General features: G+C 31.0%; 1 protein-coding gene, 1 long non-coding RNA gene and 1 pseudogene across 2 annotated transcripts; all 3 read left to right on the forward strand.

Annotated features, from left to right (window-relative positions):
* On the forward strand, positions 1-8,946 carry LOC128182232 (multiple epidermal growth factor-like domains protein 10; annotated as a pseudogene).
* Positions 8,947-14,521: 5,575 nt separating this feature from the next.
* LOC128180629 (uncharacterized) lies at positions 14,522-20,645 on the forward strand. The gene is made up of 5 exons (XM_052848772.1): positions 14,522-14,627; positions 14,725-14,777; positions 14,870-14,998; positions 20,218-20,358; positions 20,476-20,645. Exons 1-5 carry the CDS (start codon positions 14,527-14,529, stop codon positions 20,628-20,630), a joined length of 579 nt encoding a protein of 192 aa, XP_052704732.1. The 5' UTR covers positions 14,522-14,526; the 3' UTR covers positions 20,631-20,645.
* LOC128180630 (uncharacterized) lies at positions 18,334-18,987 on the forward strand. Its single transcript, XR_008243242.1, has 3 exons — positions 18,334-18,615; positions 18,714-18,766; positions 18,859-18,987. It is a non-coding gene; the product is annotated as an uncharacterized LOC128180630 (long non-coding RNA).

Genomic DNA, 20,645 nt, shown 5'->3' on the forward strand with positions numbered 1-20,645 from the left:
ATGTATGAGTTACACATATTTTTAATCATCACAGCTGTGTTTATCATTCATACATCAACGGGGATGAATGGGGTATGTGTAAACGTGTCAAACAGGTAAGTTAATATTGTGGTGCTTATTTCAAAGATTAAACATCGTTTAACTTCCATACCTCTAAAAAGGCAACTTTTTTAACGTCAAAATTTCATTATAAGCCCCTTGGAATGCTGTCCAAACTATCAAGTCGTTGGGAACTCTTGTGAAGGTAATTTGTTTTTGTAATAAATTTATCAGCTATTTCTAATTCATAATCTAAAAATCACAATATAAATTGTTTTGCATTGTTTTTTTTGTCAAGAATGTTGGCCGGGAACTCATGGGTTTGAATGTAAGGACCACTGTCCTCCTAATTATTACGGCAAATTATGTTTAGAGAAATGTGGCTGTGAACCATGTGACAAAGTCATAGGATGCCTAAATGTAATGGGCAAGTACATGTGTACTTATACAATGCGATTACAGAAATGCAAACATGAAGAGCTAGGTGAAGTTTCAGTTATATTTTGCCATGTTTTATAGTATATTTTACGCATCTCAAACAAATTAAAAACTGACATTTATTGACATAAGAATACCTTCAAATTAAATATCTTGATGATATATATGATGAGATTTTCGGAAGGATAGTTTTGCGTAATAAATAGTACATTGTTGCGTATTTTCATAAAACTGAGCAGAAGACGCCAATTCTAAAAGAGTGTCTTGAATTTAAAATTTTGTCCGCATCAATCGCATATCATGTGATATCATATCAAATATATTATAATTTTGTAGGCTGCTTTTTCTCTTTAAAAAAACTGGTAGACAAATGTCCCATTTTTCATCATTATCTTCTTTTATGACGAAAGATAGCATAATGTAAAGGCCATATTTTCTTTTAAAATAAAAATGCATAAATTGACAATTTATACACATATTTCAAGAAAGTTTATTTTTATGAGATTAAAACAAATTTTGAATTTTAGGACGTATGCCGACAGAAACTTTACCTTCTTCCTTATCCGATTGAAAGGCCACTCAATGATGAATAATTGTTTGATAATTTAATTACGCCACAAACTCCCATTCTGTCAGATATTAAACAGCTCAAGGTAGTTTGTGTTAACAAATAGACATACTAAGACTGACAACATTTTGTATGAAATCCTATATAGCATTGCGACATGAAATAGGTATAACCAAATTTGAATTTGCCAGACATTCGTCATTCATATGCAAACAACGGCGCGTTTCTATAGGAAACAGATGTTTATACTAAATATAAGATACTTGATTGTAATTTATGATTTGTTGTTCATAAATTTATCTGATCGTTCGATTTCTTCATAATGATAATGCACGTAGAAAAAAATAATCTGCAAAATTGACGAATTCAAGATTTATGTAGTTTTTCTCTTCTGTAGCATTTCTGGGTGTTTGTATTAACCGCAATTATGTGCAGCTGTCGTATAAGTCAATCAATCTTACAGTAAGTAGAAATTTATTGGAAAGCTAAAGATAGCTTTGCCTGGGGTGCAAGACATTAAGAAATTTACAGAACACGGTTGATAAAAAGATTGCATCACAGTGTGATTTAACTTCCATGGCAGTACGGCACCACATATAAAATTATTTTAAGAACGTTTTCATCGGCATATTTTTCAAATGAAACGGCATGAAAAGGAATTTACAAGTTATATGAATCTGTTAATAATATGTCAAGGTAAGTGGTGGAAGATGCATAAAAAGCACACATTGTGATTTCTTTTTCTTTACATTGTGAAATTATAAACAAGCACTGAATTAAATAAACGCATGTTTTCTGACAATATGTTATTTGTCAGTTAAGTAAAATGAAGGGGGTGATTTTTAAATGTCTCATTTCATACGCCTTGATAAGAGAAAGGTGAAATTCGTGTGTGGTTTTGTTTTTTGGGTGTTTTTTTTACATAATTAATCGAATAAATTTTTTAGAATTAATGAGATTAAATCCTATGATACATGATATATAGTTGTGACATAACAAATACAGGGAAGTAAGATCTAATTTCATCTAGATTCTTATTTAGAATAGTCGAAGTGTTAGTTTTAAAGGGGCATGGTCACGATTTTGGTCAAAAATTATTTTCCCGATTTTAATGTTTACAATGCTTCAGTAAGGCATTTTTAATAGGCAACCAAAGTTTAAGTTTTATTCGTTGAGTTATAAGTGAGTTACAAAGCTTACAATTCTTTGCTATGTAAACAAAGCATTTGTTTACATTTTGAACGTTGAAGTGAAAATTCCAGTTTTAGACCGAAATGAATGTGGTAAACGTTAAGATATGTTTGTTAATGCTTAAAATGAATAATATGAGAGAAAAATCAGCTTGGAAAAAAACTTGAACTTATGTAAACAATAACAGGGCACGAGCCTTGTTTACATGACAAAGAATTGTGAGTCCTGTATCTTGCTTATAACTTCACTACTGGCTCTTCAATTTCATTTGGTCATTGGAAATGCATTCCTAAACCATTGTAAATAATAAAAACAGGAAAATAGAATTTAACCAAAATCGTTACCATGTCCCTTTAAAAGATTAAACAGAACTAACCGGTGTTTATCAGAAAATAAGACAGTACGGAGGACGACGAAAGTCCGACAAAATCTGCATGATGGCTGACTTTGAGAGTCTTGGCATCTTGTATTGTAATCTGTTTCTTATTCTGTTTACGAACCCTCTGTATACTAGAGTACATGTAAATGTCATCTTTTGCTAGATTTGAAAATGCAATAATATTCCTGCTTCAAAAAATTATTTGGCTCATGCATTTTGTTTGCAGACGGATACGGACTACAACCGTACCGATTTGGCCAAATAAGATAGTAAAATGTTTCTAGTAATCAGTTTATAAGATTTATTTTTTTCAAAATGTGGAGAATAATTAGCAGCCATTCTCTATTTTATATATTCAAAAACAAAAGGTTTCATTACAAAATAGATGTATTGCATCGTAAACGTTATTTTTTCGTGCTTTGTTAAAATTAATTCTTACTAGCAGAGTCAAAGGAAAAATTCGAGAGGACCCGAAGGAAACAAAAATCGATCAAGAAAAAAGCGTGTCCAAAGCGTGTGAAAAGCGAGCAAATCGTTTCGTGCGAGAATCGTTTCGTGTAAACCGTTCAGCGTTTCGTGTGAACCGTTTAGCGAGCGTGCAGCGAGCGTATGGTGTAGTAGTACGTTTCAGGGTCTGTATTAACCAGACACAAATTCTGCACAGACAGACTGATTGACAAGATGTTTCCTATAACCCTCCCTCCCCCCCCCCAAAAAAAAAAAACTTGTTGGGGGGGGGGATTAAATATTATCGGGGTTCATCAAAGTATCACTGGGGCTTACCTTACTACTGGTATCATTACAGCCAAGATACGGTATCATTAGTTAGATAATGTTTATCAGGGTCTGGTTGGGATTAAATTGTTCATTAAGTACAGGTATATTCTTGTATCAATGAGATTTATTTCTGTATCATTTGGAAAATTAAAATTCATTGGGGAATGAATCATTGCACAGAGCTCATTTCAGTTCATTGTGGATCATTGAGGGTATCAAAGAAATTTGGTTGGAATATCAATGGGTTCAATGGGAAATCAATCGTTGAAAAAACGCTGCGTAGTTGAAATTTCATTCATGTGTGTAAATTGTTGGTACATAAAATTCATTAAGTGTATCAATAATGAACATACTTGATATCATTGGGGTCTTTCAATGTTCGTTGGGGTATCATTGGGGTTAATTGGGGTACATTGGGGTAAGAGACGCACCCGGCATATTCAGTTGAAAACATTGTTAAAACAAAGAACCATGAGCAAAAAAATGCAATCCATTTTTATTAAAAAAAAAAAAAAAGTATCACAAAGTTTTATTCCGGGCACTGGGTGAAGTCAAAAAGGGAAACACTAGAGATAAAAAAAAATAAGATAAAGCCTTACTATACCGACAGAATTGTTTATATACGAGGGCTGTTCGGAAATTATTGAGTCATTTACTTTTATTTCCTTGGGGAAAAGATAAAGCTCTGAAATTTCACCAAAACGTTCAAATGGTTAGAATTGATCAGTGTGAAAAGGTTCTTGTCCATGGCATAACTAGACTATTAGTGGTATATTGACCAACAAGCCTTCGTCCAGGGACCCGGATCAACCGGAAACTTATCGAAACGTCATTTTAACGCTTTTCATTGGTAATATGTTTTAAAAACACCTTACAAACAAACAGAATTTAAAATTCAATCTTCAGTTCTCATCGTTTGTATACATTGTAAGATGGCAACATTTGCATATTCTCTTCATTCTTGATTTTTGTGAAAAATAAATCGAATTATTTCTAATTGAATGTCGTGAAATGTCACCTACCGTTATTTTGTGTACATATTTTAGAACTGTTGACATTAGCAAGTGTGTAAAAAGTATTTGATTTTAGTCCATTTGTCTTAACCCCAGTTAAACAATCAGTGAAAAAAGAACGATAAACTAAAGTCCTTGTCATCGTATAATTTTTGTTTAAGCAATAGGCTGGCCTTGTAAGGTCATTATTCGAGATTTCCACTAATTTGTATTCGCAGCGCCGCCTTGACGCAAAAATCAATATACCGTCGTTGTCGTATTTCTATTGCTTGGTCAATATATCTTTACCATATCCATATTTCAACTGGAACACTAGTTAAACTTTACTAAAAGTTAATCACAAAAAATAGCAAGTTAAACATATACATTGTATGATTTGATCTCTTTTATCATAAACTATAAGTTACCGAACACTTAAAAAGAAGATGTTTCAGTTTAAACTGAAAATTTTATTTTATCTTAGTTTATGCCTGCTTGCGCCGGGTACCCCGTCCACCGATTTCTTTATCTAACGTTGTAAACAAAATATATATTTTTTTAATTTACTTTGTTTAATTATTTGTTGGGGTTTCTTGAATGTTTATTCCAATTTTTACCCTAATTAGTTACTTAGAAAGGGAAATATTCATGTTTTCTGAATAATTTCCGAACAACCCTCGTATATACTTCACGCATTACTTCCTTATTGTGAATTGATATTGATATGATAATCAGGAATGTCTCTATTAAATGACATATGTTACATGCATAACATTAATTATTCACTGCTTATGAGAACATCAAGTGTTTTTTAAGTAAGTCCCTTAATGCTTTTTATGGAAATTGTGTAAGATAAATACATGCACATGTACATGTATGTGCACAAAGTTAATGAATATGGGAAGAAAACGTTACCATGACTGACTTGTAATATATAAATTTCTCAAAGATCAAATTGGTGAAAAACGTGACTAATTAATGTGCATTAGTATAACAGCTCCAATTTTTACAATGAATAAAAGCATCGTTCTGCACTATATATGAATCATTGAAATATTCCCATTTTCAAATCTACTTGTAATTTTCACATTTTGTGGACATTCGTCTATTAAATCGTGATATATCTCAAAAACTTAGATTTGTTTAGGGTTTTGTGATTTTGTTTTGGTAGAAGATATTAAAAAGAGTTCATCATAAAGGAAAAGACTTATTGTTATCTATTGAATAACGTGGGAAAAAAACAGCGAAAAGTTTTAATGAGTTTCTTATTTCCAAATTTTATCAATGTAACGATGTGTATATTATAACTGACCACTCACCATCCTTACAACATTTTAAGAATCAAAAAGTAAATAACTATATGATGTTGGAAAAAGATGACTTAAAGCGAAATTTCAACATCTGGGCCCGGTCATTTGAAAGGTGGTAGCATGTAACTCTAACACTGTGTTAACTGTGTAAAAGTTAAAAAAAATTGATAAGTGTTTTTCAAAAGTGTGTTAGGGTTAAACAATGTGTTAACTCTGTATTAAAATTAATGCACCCCCAGTGTCATGGGTAAGATTTAACACAGTGATCAAATTTGGCCGTCGATGTAAATTGTTTGCCTATTCAACTGAAAAAGTGTTTTGTTTTTTTTTAAAGCAGTTATCAGAAATTTTAAAGTTTAAAAATTCTTACATGTGATATAAATACGGAAAAGCAAGTTGCAATATCTGTGTAATATAATTTTGGAAGAAGGATTTTGCATACCCGGTATGTTAAAGAAGGCTGCATTGATGACAGCAGTAAAAGGTACAATTTTCCTTTATTTGACCTTCACATTGATAATATTGTTATTGTCACTTAAGAAATTTCACAAAAATTTTCAAAATTGTTAGTGAAATAGGTACAAGAGCATTTTACAATTTTCCCATGAATTTTTAAATCATCAATGAGAAAAGAATTTTCATGATCAGATAGATAGATAGATAGATGGATAGATGGATGGATGGATGGATAGATAGATAGATAGATAGATAGATAGATAGATAGATAGATAGATAGATAGATAGATAGATAGATAGATAGATAGATAGATAGATAGATAGATAGATAGATAGATAGATAGATGCATTTGTTTGAAGTTATTAATGTCATTTCATATACATGCAAGACCCCTATCCCCAAACCATATATATTCTTGATCCATATAAGGCACATCAATTGTTAAATACGTTATGACTCCTTTGAGACACCCTGCTTTCCATAACTGGAAAAAATCAAGTATTATATCCCATTTATATGTGGAATTGGACCCATGTGGGTAACTCCTATCCCAATGACCCAATGACCTTGCTTTTTTGGTAGATTTTATAATTTCTAAGATTTTTGGTGAAATTAAGGTTATTATTGAGTAACTTTCTTTTTGAGAGTTATTTGTTTGCTGTCTTTTTACCCCTTAATTGAAAAAAAATTGAAACCTTCCCAAACATCAACAGGACACCTCCAATCATACTCCAGCAGATGATTTGATTACTGCATAAAAAATTTAACATTATGACAACCATTTTTTTTAAACAGTTCACTTTTTAGCATTTCATTATCCCCTCGGATATAATTTGGATACTTTGTAAAATTATCTATAAAAACCTGGGTTTTTTCATGTAAAAATTCATTTGTTGTCACTAATTGACCCCTATGATTAAAACAAAGTTTCCAAATCGTTTTTGCGAATTAGCTTCCTAGAGAAGATAAGTTTAGGGAGTAAAATGTAAGAGCCGTGTGAGAAAAGAAAACGGGACGGACGGACAGACAGACGGAAAGATAGTCGGACGAAAAGAATAAGACAACAACAAAAATATATTTTTTTTAATCTAAATTTCATACTTTCATATTTCATATTTCTATATGAAAATATTGTTATACATGCTATTATAAGTAATTTTTAAAAGCTTGAACAATTTATGAAATCAATTATTATTTTCAAAATGCAATGAAATCAAACCGCTTTTTTTAAACAAATATATATGAATTTAAAAAAACTAGAGTTTAACATGATTTAAATTCTAGTTTTTTTAAATTCATATATATTTGTTTGAAAATAAAATCACCTTTAATGTTTCCAATTTTGTTAACAATCAATAAATCACTCTTTGTGAAATAATTTCTGAATCATTTAAAAAATACATGCACCATGTTTTAATGAACTGAAAAATATGAACAATTCTGATATTTAATTATAAATACATGCAGTCGTGCCCTAAACTAATCAATTTCGTTGTATTGTAACTTTTGATTTTTATTTTCTCGCATTATCACCGATGTGAGATACGTTTGTCCGGTGTGAGACAGCAGTGTGAGATTTTTCTGTCTTACACTGTGTATTACTACGCCGTTTTAAAACGTAAACAAACGTTGTCTGTTGTAGGGAAATGCAAAATGGTGGATTGAGATTATTCATTAAGTAATTGTTTTGCTTAATCAATTACAATTTATCATATTTTTAATTTTAAAAAACTGTTATATGCTCTCATTTTGACTTGCACTATTTGAATCACGCGGAGGGATGAACTGAAAGTAATCTCTTGAACGTCATAACAGAAAGTTGTCAAACATCATTTTTTAAGGTATTATAATGCGAGAAAAATAATCATTCATTATACACTCGTGTGGGATAGTGAAATTCCACCTCGGGGCCAAGATTCACGGTCTAGGACTCGGCAAAGCCTCGTCCTACAACGTGAATCTTGTCCCCTCGGTGGAATTTCATTATCCCACACTCGTAATAATGAATGATTCTATTAATCTTTTCATAACTTAATGCATTGCTTAGTTTAATAAATATATACCCTTATTTATTCCTTCATTTTTTATTTTATTCCAACAAGGCTTTTTCATTTGTTGATGTTATAAAATGTTAAATACGATGGCAGTTGCATTTCATGATCAAAGCAATCTAAGAAGTGAAATATTATATATTTTTATTTCATTCGTCAAATGTCGTTTCTTCTTAAAGATAATGCGCCCTATAACGTTTAACTCTTTCCTATTAAAAATGTCAGAATTTTTTGCAATGATATTGTTATAAATCTCTAATTATTATATCAGCTTATCTATTCTCTTTTAGAACAGAAAAGCAGTTCACCGAGGTTACATTTGCTGACAATTTTGACTATGTCATTGGGTTGTTTTGCAATTTGTTTCATTGTATGCCTCACAGTTGGTTGTATTTGCAGGTATCTATATATGTGTATGTTAATCAGTTTTTGAATATTGAATTGATATTATATCAAAAACAGTAATAAGAATTCAAGTTTGAAATTCTAAAATGAGAAGTTATTATGTAAACGTATCTAAAATATAGCATCTTCATAACAGATTCGACCAAACTTCAAGGACTACTTATGTGATTCAACACAGTAAATAAAAACATCTTTTTTTTGTAAACCTCACAAAAATTATAGAAATTTTTAACTTTAAATGTTTCTTTTTAAAACTACATTGTAAACACAAAATGTTGAAAATAAATAACGGCTTGTAACTATTTTACAGGCAATCATACCGATGGAAACCTTTTATAGAAAACACGATATCGTTCTACGCATTTATGAAGGAATTTCAATGCCGTTTGTTTGAAGAATATCGTTACCTAATGTCTTAAAAGCGGTGCTAGCTAAACGAAAATACCTGTTTTCTTATGGAAAAATTAACTGAGTCAGAAAACTGTCAAAATACTCGTATCAATTCAATAAATGAATTGTATCATTTATCAAAACTTCTAACAAAGGTATTGATATGTGTGTCTCAAAACTAGTTTTAAATTCTAACAATATAAATCAAAACGAACAAAAAAAATAAAAGAAAAACTGCATTTTTAAAGTTTTTATGAAACTGCACGATTTTAATATAGATTGGTGTCTTATCAACATAATTAAAAAAAAATTGCCAACACAATACTATTTAAAGCAATATGAGCTGTATTTTTTTTTGGCTGAAAAAAACCCTGCTTATATGATAAGTATGCATGTAACTTAACCTTTAATGGTAAAAAAAATTGAAACATCATCAATTTTTGTCAGAAAAAATTCTCTTCTTAGGAATATTTAGCAGGTTAATTTTTTGAACGGGGCGACAAATATTCAATTTTGCTTCAATTAAAGCCTCTTAATGGCCTTTTCACAAAAAAAGGACTAATATAATTTTTTTTAAAAACACGATATTTTTATCATGTTAGTAGTATATAACATTCTTGCACCTCGAATTGCTTAAAAAGAGGAATATAAAAAAATTAAGGTTTTTTTTCGAAAGTACAGATATACTGTTAAGGTAATTTTACACTAAATAATGTTACAATTTATACAGTGTGAATAATTCATGTCCTCATTTTCGATTGCAATATTATTATATTGTCAGTGACTTTGCTGTCACGTAATATATTGTATATATTTAATAATTGTAATGTCCAAATGACACACATTTTATATATATATATATATATATATATATATATATATATATATATATATATATATATATATATATATATATATATATATATATATATATATATATATATATATATATATATATATATATATATATATATATATATATATATTTGCCTCTTTATTCCAATGTTGATAATTCTACTACAGTTATTGCTGAGATCAGAGAGATGCCGCGGACATTTTTCTCTTATATACTAGTACCACGAACGTCATCAGTAAATCATCAGATCAGAAATACCTATGTGTCTCGAACTGATCATGAAATTACAACTTCAAACCGTAAAATGTTTTAAAACCATGTCAATTTTACGTTTTATTTCCAGTTAAAACAATTCGTATTGACTCAATTGTTTATTATTAAGAGATCAATGCGGCTGTTCCTGGGACCTCCCCAGCACATTTTCACTGAATTGCATAAAGTATATAACGTGTAGTAGTAATGATAGTCTTAAATTGCCATTATAATAGTAGGAATATGATTCAAAGATATTTTATGAATAAGTGATGAGTATTAAAAATCCAAAGAAAAATTCTGTCATCTGCATGCGATTCTTTTGAACGATATACATGTAAACATTACTAACAAAACCGTTGGGGTTACACGGAACAGCCGTCAAAATGAACTAGATCGTCTCTCTATTAGAAACGATCTGTTGAAATACTGGGCTGTTAGTAGAATAAAAATAAAATTCTTGTTATCGTAAATGTTGCATGATTACTTCCTCGGTCTCAAAATGTTATTTGAAATATAAAAGCCTCGGCTGACGCTTCGGCTTTTATATTTCAAAACAACATTTCTCGACCTCGGATATTATTCTGCAACATTCACGAAAACTCGTACTTATCATTTTTGCAGACTATAATATAAATTATGAGATCCAAACTTCTTATAGGACACCTTTGTAGAGTAAAATTTTTCTTAATGACTTATAAAATGGCATTTTGAAAATTATTTGAATGACAAAGACGTATTTTGCTCAAAAACAATGCTTATTTGAGTGGTAACAGATCAAGAAATAAAAATAAGATATTTTTGAAGTTGAGTGCATGTAATGATTGGGGGATTTCATATTATGACCAGATTGTTATCGATACAAGTAACAACAAGACAGGTATTTTTACAAATATTTAAGGGTTATTTTATGTTCTCCAATATTGTTTACAATTTAAGCTACGATTGCAAAAAAAAACTCCTAGCCCGAGGATCATGGGTTTTATTTTACATGTTCATTTTTCATCACTGATTTTGATTGATATGACGCCTTTTCTTCAGGCAAAATGTCTTTTGTCGCCAAATATTGACAGATAGTCTTTATTTTGTGGGCTTCATTATTTTTCTTTACGCCCAACCTTCTAACTATGTACTCAGTTTGCGTGCACGATGTAAAGATATTAGAGAAAGTTTTCACAGCAATAACGCATACTTACTATAAAAGCAATTGAGCCACTCTTCAAATAAACACAAACCAGATTCTTTAACCCAAGGGTAATAAATTTCACATTTTTATGAAAAAATTACACTTTGATCTCTTCATAATAAACTTAGCTGTCCGATTGATGTCAAATATTTTCTTAAAAGTTTGTGTATATGCACTATATGTTCCACTATGGACCCCAGTACCCTTTCAACCTCTAATACAAGTAACATGACACAGACGGTATCGATTATTGTATAAGCTTACAGATTCACTTTTATCATGTACTTAGGAACACCTTGGATTACGTCATACTAATCATATGAAAAGTATGCTCCCTTCCCCATATCTTCCGAATAAACCAGTATATGTATACCAAAACTTGAGGTCTTTAAGTCACAAATCTAAATGAAGCCGTTTTGTTTATCATAAGCAAAAGCTTAGATGTTTGTTAACAGGATGCCAAGAAGTTCTGATTTTAAAAAAAAGGATCCATGTTCACTAAATGACCAACATACGATTTTCGTGTATATTTTATCTGTAGACTATGGCTAAGGTCACACTGAAATTATATGCAATGATAGTGATGGAATATAATTCAACATTAACTATATAACAGAATTCAAGTAATTTCATTTACATTTTTAGAAATTGATTCATGTCTAAATTACAATGAAAAATAAGGATTATTTTGAAATTTTCTTTTCGTTTGTAAATTATAAAGAAAATTACAATTATAAGCATTGAAAATTAAATCGCTATTAAATCTGTATTCTTATTATCACAGTATATATAATTTTAGAGAGAAAGGATATATTGAATGCACTATACAAAGGAACAACTCGTTGCTGTTGAACTACATGCAGCTCTCGTCAGAAAATCTACAGCATAATTGTGATCATGAGAATTTAAGTACATATAAAATCGCTTTCCGTTGATGTATTGCATTTATCAGGTTGCCTACCAACGGAAAATATATTTTTACAAAGACAAAACGAAAACAGGGAAAATTTTGAATCTCTCTGTTTTTTGTTATTTGATACCATTAGGATACCGCTAGATATTCATTTTGCTGTGCCATGATACTTTATTGCGGCTACCTAAAATAATGTGCCCGCCGTCTGATAAATTATGTGGCGGCCACTAGATAATAATTCAGCTACCGCTAGAAAATTCCTTGTGTTCGCCAAATATCTATCTGAAAGCCGCCTGATATTTATTTAGCAGCCACCAGATAACTACACTGCAATCAGTGGGATTCAGTATATTTACCGTTTATTGAAGCGGTTAAATTTTAATTCGCTGTATCGAATTATAGGTTACGCTAATTAGCATGTTATTACTTACAAATGTTGTGGATGGAAACCGTATTCAAGTATTACTCAGTCTAAAATCAGCAAAAGGAACTAATGATGCGTTGTGCTATGTGCAATCATTCGTACACGGGAAATGCATTTAAATCAATTGTCATCCTGTTTCCAATTTAACCTTTGATGAAAATACGTAAGAATGACCAAAGCCGACTGGGTTTTATTGTTTGGTTGAAACTATGCATTCGCTGTAAAGAGCTCTTCTACTTACTTTATTGTGAAGTTTCTCCACCGGATAAGATTCAAGAATATGTTCTATTGTTTCCTATGGGTTGGTGAATTGTATTTTAACAGAACATTATACATTTCAAAACTCGTCAAACATTGTAATTAACGTGTTTACCTCTATATCAATGTCACCAATATAGGGATCCTTTGGCATGCTGTAAAAATGTTGCTGGCAACTCTTGCAAGAGTAATACAGAAATACTTATATCAACTCTGAAATAGTAGAACTTGTATCGAGGTAATACTTTTAAGTGTTTGTATCATGAGCTTCATGTCACTTTAACAAGTATGCCCTCTTAGTAAAGTTGGAAAAGACTGCCCGGAAGACTGTCCTCCACAATTCTATAGAAGATTCTACAGAAACGAAATGTTCACGTAACTCATTTGATTATATTACTGGGTGCTTAAACCGAACAGGTCAGTAGATTTTTTGAACCAGGATTTAAAACGATTTTGTAATTCACCCATATAGAATCTGAAACCTAAGTTTTCTCTCCTCTAGCCTAGCTTCTTTGTTGAATTGAACAAAAGGTGAAATATGGTAATTTTAGACTTCAAGTGGTTTGATTATGTAACCCAGTATATTAAAAAGGACACAATAATGTTTTCCCAATCATCGTTATGCTGGTAGCTCATTAAAAATGTAATCTCTGTACATATTTTTACAAACTGTCGTATGTTTTGTTGTATATTTATTTTTAAGATTACTGTTATTTTTTTATTTTTTGATAAAATAGAAAAGCATACACATTTTAAGTTTTCCGTAATGAGATGTAAAAGTACCCCTCAACAATGGCACCTTTATTCTATTTAAAATGTACTACTAATAGTACTTGTGCCTGTAATTAAAAGCAGACGTGATGTACAATGATTAGACTGTCACAAAATGTCATTTTTAATCGAAATCAATTGTAACCTCTATGTTTCTATTTGGTGACATGTTAGTTCAAATTTTGTATTAAAAATAATAAACATTTCCAAATGCATAATGAATGTACCTTTTAGCCCGGTCGAATATCAATTGAAATCTATGAAGTATAAATTCTGGAGGGGTTGCAATGGAGGACTTGAACGGCAATTAAACTTTACTCTGACATTTGACCAATTAAAATTAAATTCGTATGCGATTATGTTACATAAATGGACAAAAAGTAATAACTCGTTTTAATGTCGGCTAATTCTCCCTGTAAAAATGTATTGATCCAAATAGCAACTGATTAAGCTGTTGTTTTCAACAAACTGTTAAAAATGTTTATTCCTTGTTCCAGAATCCTGGCAGCATTTCCTATGATGTCTAAGCAAATTGATTCATCCCGTATCTTTGCGATCAGATCGCTGCCACGCGATGGGTTTTTTTTCCTCAAACAACCTTCAATTACATGCTATTAATTCAAGGACAGTTCTTTTTTTAATTCCTTGATATAAAAAAAACCAACCCTTTAAAACGTATTATATTTTTTCATAAAAATTAATGATACATATCAAATAAACAAGTATACAAACTAGGGTAATTATTGAAATACTCATATATGTTATATTAATTAGCCTTTAGTAGCCTTTATCAACAATTATGGAATATTTCCGTCTCTGTGTTATATTGAAAAACTTGTCATAAATCAAAAGGTTATCCGACAATCAACATGTTTATTTTATTCCAATTTTCCTTCATTGCTTTTTCAAATATCGTTTATACATGTACATCCACGGAGCTGACTGGGGTATGCTCAAACGGTTCAGATGGGTATGTAAATTGTAATACTAAATGGATAGATTTTACATTGATTGATTGCATATTTTCATGACACAAGTAAGGCAACATTAACGTAAAGGTTTTTTAGAAGCCGCTTGGAGTGTTGTGAAAACTATCGAGCAGTTGGAAACTCTTGCAAAGGTATTTCGTTTTGGTAAAATTTGTTATCAGTTATTTCTTATTCATGTTTGAAAAAGAAAAACATTAACTGCTTTATTTTGGTCATTGACAAGAATGTTGGCCGGGAACTCATGGTGTAGATTGTAGGGACTACTGTCCTCCTAATTTGTACGGCAGATTATGCTCAAAGAAATGTGGCTGTGAACCATGTGATAAAGTCACAGGATGTTTAAATGCAACGGGTAAGTGTTTCTACAATACACCTACAAAATACATTCATTTTAATCTGATTGCATTTAAAGAGGTGGTGAATCATCGTTTGATAATGAAATAAAGTCGACAACTGTCCATTCTGTCAGATATTGAACGGTTCAAGCTAACAAATAGGCATAATCAGATAAACAAATTATGTTTGCATTATATTATGACATGAAATAAGTGTACACAATATATATACGCCCCGCTTTTGTTTGTTAAGAATTAGTTTTGACAGGATGTTTTTACAATGGAATCACTAGAGTTTTAATGTTAAAAGTTTAGATGTAGCTTTGCCAAAGTTAAAAGAATTGTTCTAGCATACTGCAAATTCCTAATTAAACGCGAGGAATTAATATCCGCGTAAAATCGCGAGAAGCATCCTTTGCGGATTTTAAAATCTCGCCATTATTTTTAAAGAGTTGAAAACTATAAGAATAAAGGAGAAAAGTTCAAGGTTCGCGATTTTATATTCTCGCGATTTGATGCAACCCAGCGGAATCGCGGTATTAAGTACTCGCGTAATATAAGGAATTTACAGTATATTCCATTAATTTTTTCCTCAATTTAAATTAATATCCAGATCATCATAATAAATGAACGCAATTAAAAATATTTCCATGAAATAGTGTATGATGCGTTTCATATCCAACCATATTATTCCAGAGAATGAAAAATCTTTCTCACTTCACCGGAGTTATTATAAGTTATTATCATTTGCAATAGCTGAGATGGTTGTTTACAAGATGCCAAAAAGTACGGAAGAATTTTTCAAAAATAATTCATGCTCACTAAATGACAAAAATACGATTTTTGTGTATATTTTATTTGTAGATAGCGGCTTATGTCACGCATATTTATTAAAATTCAACTTTTACAGAAAGGAAATTTTGAACAAAAGTACAAATAAAATATTTCCGTTTGAATTAACTCTCATCGGAGACTTTACATCAAAATCGTGAAAAATAACTAAACTATAAAATCGCTTACCTTTTATATAATACTTTCAAGGTAAATCGGGTGAAGATACAGGTCCACTTCCAATAAAAAAAATATATGTATTTAAAAAAGAGACAAGAGGAGAATAGGAAAAAATAAGAAATCTTTTATCTTTGTTTATTTGATATCATTATTTGGAGAACTTTATTGTGATTACTGTAAACCAACTTTTATCCGCAGCGACTTAATTTTGCGATTATCTGACGATAAACTGGTTTGCAAAGACTAATTTTCTCGACCAAGCCTTATTAGGACCTGCATTGTTATAAAAACTATAGACAAAGGATTGGTTTGCGACAACAAATATTGGCGACGACAAGGCTCTCGCTAACCTTGCGAATATTTCTCGCACGCGAATAAAAGTTGATTAACAGTATTTTGCTCTGACAAAAGCTTATGTGGCCGTCGTCTGATGATTTATGTGGCGGCCAATAGATAATAATTCGGTAGCCGCTAGGAAATCCCTTGTGTTTGCCAAATATTTCATATTTGAATGCCGCCTGATATTTATTTAACAGCCACCAGATAACTACACTACAATCAGCATGATTCAGTATATTCACCGTATTTAAAACCGGTTAAATCTAAATTCGCTGTATTAAATTAAAGGTTATGCTAATTAGCATGTTATCACTTACAAATGTTGTGGATGGAAATCGTGTACAAGTGTTACTCAGACTAAAATAAGCAAAAGGAACTGATGATGCATTGTCCTATGTGCAATCATTCGTACACGGGAAATGTATTTAAATCAATTGTCATCCTGTTTCCAATTTAACCTTTGATAAAAATGCGTACGAATGACCAAAACCGACTGGGTTTTATTGTTTGGTTGAAACTATGCATTCGCTGTAAAGAACTCTTCTCCCTACTTTATTGTGAAACTTCTCCACCGCATGAGATTCAGTAATCTGTTCTATTGTTTCCTATGGGTTGGTGAATTGTATTTTAACAGAACATTATCCATTTCAAAATTCGTCAAACATTGTAATTAACTTGTTTACCTCTATATCAATGTCACCAATATAGGGATCCCTTGGCATGCTGTAAAAATTTTGCTGGCAACTCTTGCAAAAGTAATACAGAAATACTTATATCAACTCTGAAATAGTAGAACTTGTATCGAGGTAAGTTTTAAGTTTTTGTATCATGAGCTTCATGCCCTCTTAGTAAGGTTGGAAAAGACTGTCCGGAAGACTGTCCTCCACAATTCTATAGAAGATTCTGCAGAAACGAAATGTTCACGTAACTCATTTGATTATATTACTGGCTGCTTAAACCGAACAGGTCAGTAGATTTTTTGAACCAGGATTTAAAACGATTTTGTAATTCACCCAGATAGAAGTCAGAAAACTAAGTTTCCTCTCCTCTAGTCTAGCTTCTTTGTTGAATTGAACAAAAGGTGAAATATGGTAATTTTAGACTTCAAGTGGTTTGATTATGTAACCCAGTATATTAAGAAGGACACAATAATGTTTTCCCAATCATCGTTATGCTTGTAGCTCATTAAAAATGTAATCTCTACACATCATTTTACAAACTGTCGTATGTTTTGTTGTATATTTATTTTTAAGATTACTGTTATTTTTTTATTTTTTGATAAAATAGAAAAGCATACACATTTTAAGCTTTCCGGAATGAGATGTAAAGGTACCCTTCAACAATGACACCTTTATTGTATTCAAAATGTACTACTAATAGTACTTGTGCCTGTAATTAAAAGCAGTCGTGATGTACAATGATTAGACTGTCACAAAATGTGTTTTTTAATCGAAATCAATTGTAACCTCCTTATGTTTCTATTTGGTGACATGTTATTTCAAATTTTGTCTTTAAAATAATAAACATTTCCAAATGCACAATGAATTTACCTTTTTGCCCGGGCGAATATCAATTGAACTCTAGGAAGTGTAAATTCTGGAGGGGTTGCAATGGAGGACTTGCACGGCAAGTAAACTTTACTCTGACATTTGACCAATTAAAATTAAGTTCGTATGCGATTATGTTACATAAATGGACAAAACGTAATAACTCGTTTTAATGTTGGCTAATTCTCCCTATAAAAATGTATTGATCCAAATAGCAACTGGTTAATCTGCTGTTTTCAACAAACTGTTAAAAATGTTTATTCCTTGTTCCAGAATCCTGGCAGCATTTCCTATGATATCTAGGCATTGATTCATTCCGTATCTTTGCGATCAGATTGCTGCAACGCGATGGGTTTTTTCTCAAACTACCTTCAATTACATACTATTAATTCAAGGACAGTCCTTTTTTTAATTCCTTGATATAAAAAGAACCCTTTAAAACGTATTATATTTTTTCATAAAAATTAATGATACATATCAAATAAACAAGTATACAAACTAGGGTAATTATTGAAATACTCATATATGTTAAATTAATTAGCCTTTAGTAGCCTTTATCAACAATTATGGAATATTTCCGTCTCTATGTTATATTGAAACACTTGGCACAAATCAAAATGTTATCCGACAATCAACATGTTTATTTTAATCCAATTTTCCTTCATTGCTTTTTCAAATATCGTTTATACATGTACATCCACGGAGTTGACTGGGGTATGCTCAAACGGTTCAGATGGGTATGTAAATTGTAATACTAAATGGATAGATTTTACATTGATTGATTTCATATTTTCATGACACAAGTAAGGCAACATTAACGTAAAGGTTTTTTTAGAAGTCGCTTGGAGTGTTGTGAAAACTATCGAGCCGTTGGAAACTCTTGTGAAGGTAATTCGTTTTGGTAAAATTTGTTATCAGTTATTTCTTATTCATGTTCGAAAAAGAGAAACATTAACTGCTTTATTTTGGTCATTGACAAGAATGTTTGCCGGGAACTCATGGTGTAGATTGTAGGGACTACTGTCCTCCAAACTTCTACGGCAGATTATGCTCAAAGAAATGTGGCTGTGAACCATGTGATAATGTCACAGGATGTTTAAATGCAACGGGTAAGTGTTTCTACAATACACCTACAAAATATATTCATTTTAATCTGAATCTGAATGCAATGGAAGAGGTGATGAATTCCCGTTTGATAATGAAATAAAGTCGACAACTGTCCATTCTGTCAGATATTAAACGGTTCAAGCTAACAAATAGGCATAATTATGTTTGCGTTATATTATGATATGAAATAAGTGTTTGCAATATAGATACGCCCCGCTTTTGTTATTTTTGTTCAAACAAAGGGTAAGAACCTAGTAAGTTGCAGGAACTTGTGTTCGAACCCATTGTATATTATGTATACAATAAAATATGTTCAAACCAAAACAAATGTAGATGACAGTACGTTTATGTTAGAGATATCTGTTAAAACACTAAATTATAATGCTTTACTGGAATCTATGGTTAGTTGCCTACTGATATATTTGATTGTTTGAATTCATAACAGTGATACGTAGAATATAATAAGCAAAATGGAAGAAATCAGTGCAGTATTTTGTAGTGTTTGCCTTCAGATATGTTTCTGTGTATTTGTGTTAACCTCAATGAATCGCAACTGTCCGATTTGTCACAGTTAATTGACTAGTAAGTATAAACTTATTGGGCAGCTACTTGTAACATTACCTGGAGTATAGGGTAGTAATAAATTAAATTAACTCGGTTTATCCAAAATGACGTCACAAAGATGCTTTAATTTTCATGACAGTACACCACAACTTGAAGACCACTTATATAATCTTTTTAAAAAATGATTTTATTCATTGGCATATTCTCCATAAAATTGTATTGAAAACAATTTACAACTATATAAATCTGTTAAAAATACATGTTTCTCAAGATTAGTGGAGGTACATGCTCAAATCATTTTTGTTTTCTCTATAACATGGAATTATAAACATGGACTGAACTAGATAAAGGTATTTTTTCTTACATACTGCTCTTTGTCAATTAATCAAATAAAGAAAATGATTCTCAGATGTGGCTTTAACAACTTCTACTTTGGATAAAGAAGAAAGTACAATAGAAATTTTCAAACTTTTAGATACGTGTCTTGGTTGTTTTTTTTTTTTTTTAAATCAGATCATTTACGCTCCCGTATTTGATAATACGGAAGCGTAAAAGATCTTATTTTGATTAGTATGATCAAAATGAAGAGGGATATTTTTTTAGAAGTGTTGAAAGAAATTACCTATATTTACAAGGAAAAAATTGTTATTAGTTCTACTTTTTGATAGAAAGGGATCAAAATACGAGTAGTATCAAGTCTACTTCGTGGGAAGATGAAAGTCCAACGAACTCTGCAACATGGCTTACGTTGTCAGTCTTAGCATCTTGTTTCGTATTCTGTTTTATTTTTTGTCTTCGAATCTTCTGTATAATTTGGTAAATGATAAAATGATATATTTCTTATTTTATTAAGTTTGAAAACGCAATACTGATGTTTATTTATACTTCATATATTGAATTGGTTGATAAATTTAAATGTTAAGAATAAATAACAACTATCCTTTATTTACTAAATACCACAAATCGAATAGTTTTATCAGAGAATCGTAGACGTAGTGGGTCGTTAATGTCGAGGACATTTGATTCATTTCCAACCAATGACACAGAAACAAGCTACACAGAACTTGACAGATCCAAATAACATGACAGAATCAAG

Source organism: Crassostrea angulata, chromosome 4 (assembly GCF_025612915.1).
Source record: "Crassostrea angulata isolate pt1a10 chromosome 4, ASM2561291v2, whole genome shotgun sequence".
NCBI lineage: Eukaryota > Metazoa > Mollusca > Bivalvia > Ostreida > Ostreidae > Magallana > Magallana angulata.

What these genes read in the sequence shown, in the direction of transcription:
- LOC128180629 (XM_052848772.1), top strand. Translation starts at nt 14,527, where the DNA reads ATGTTTATTTTATTCCAATTTTCCTTCATTGCTTTTTCAAATATCGTT. An exon ending in AGTTGGAAACTCTTGCAAAG is followed by an intron (nt 14,778 to 14,869) that starts GTATTTCGTTTT and finishes GTCATTGACAAG; the next exon opens with AATGTTGGCCGGGAACTCAT. An exon ending in AGGATGTTTAAATGCAACGG is followed by an intron (nt 14,999 to 20,217) that starts GTAAGTGTTTCT and finishes ACTTTTTGATAG; the next exon opens with AAAGGGATCAAAATACGAGT.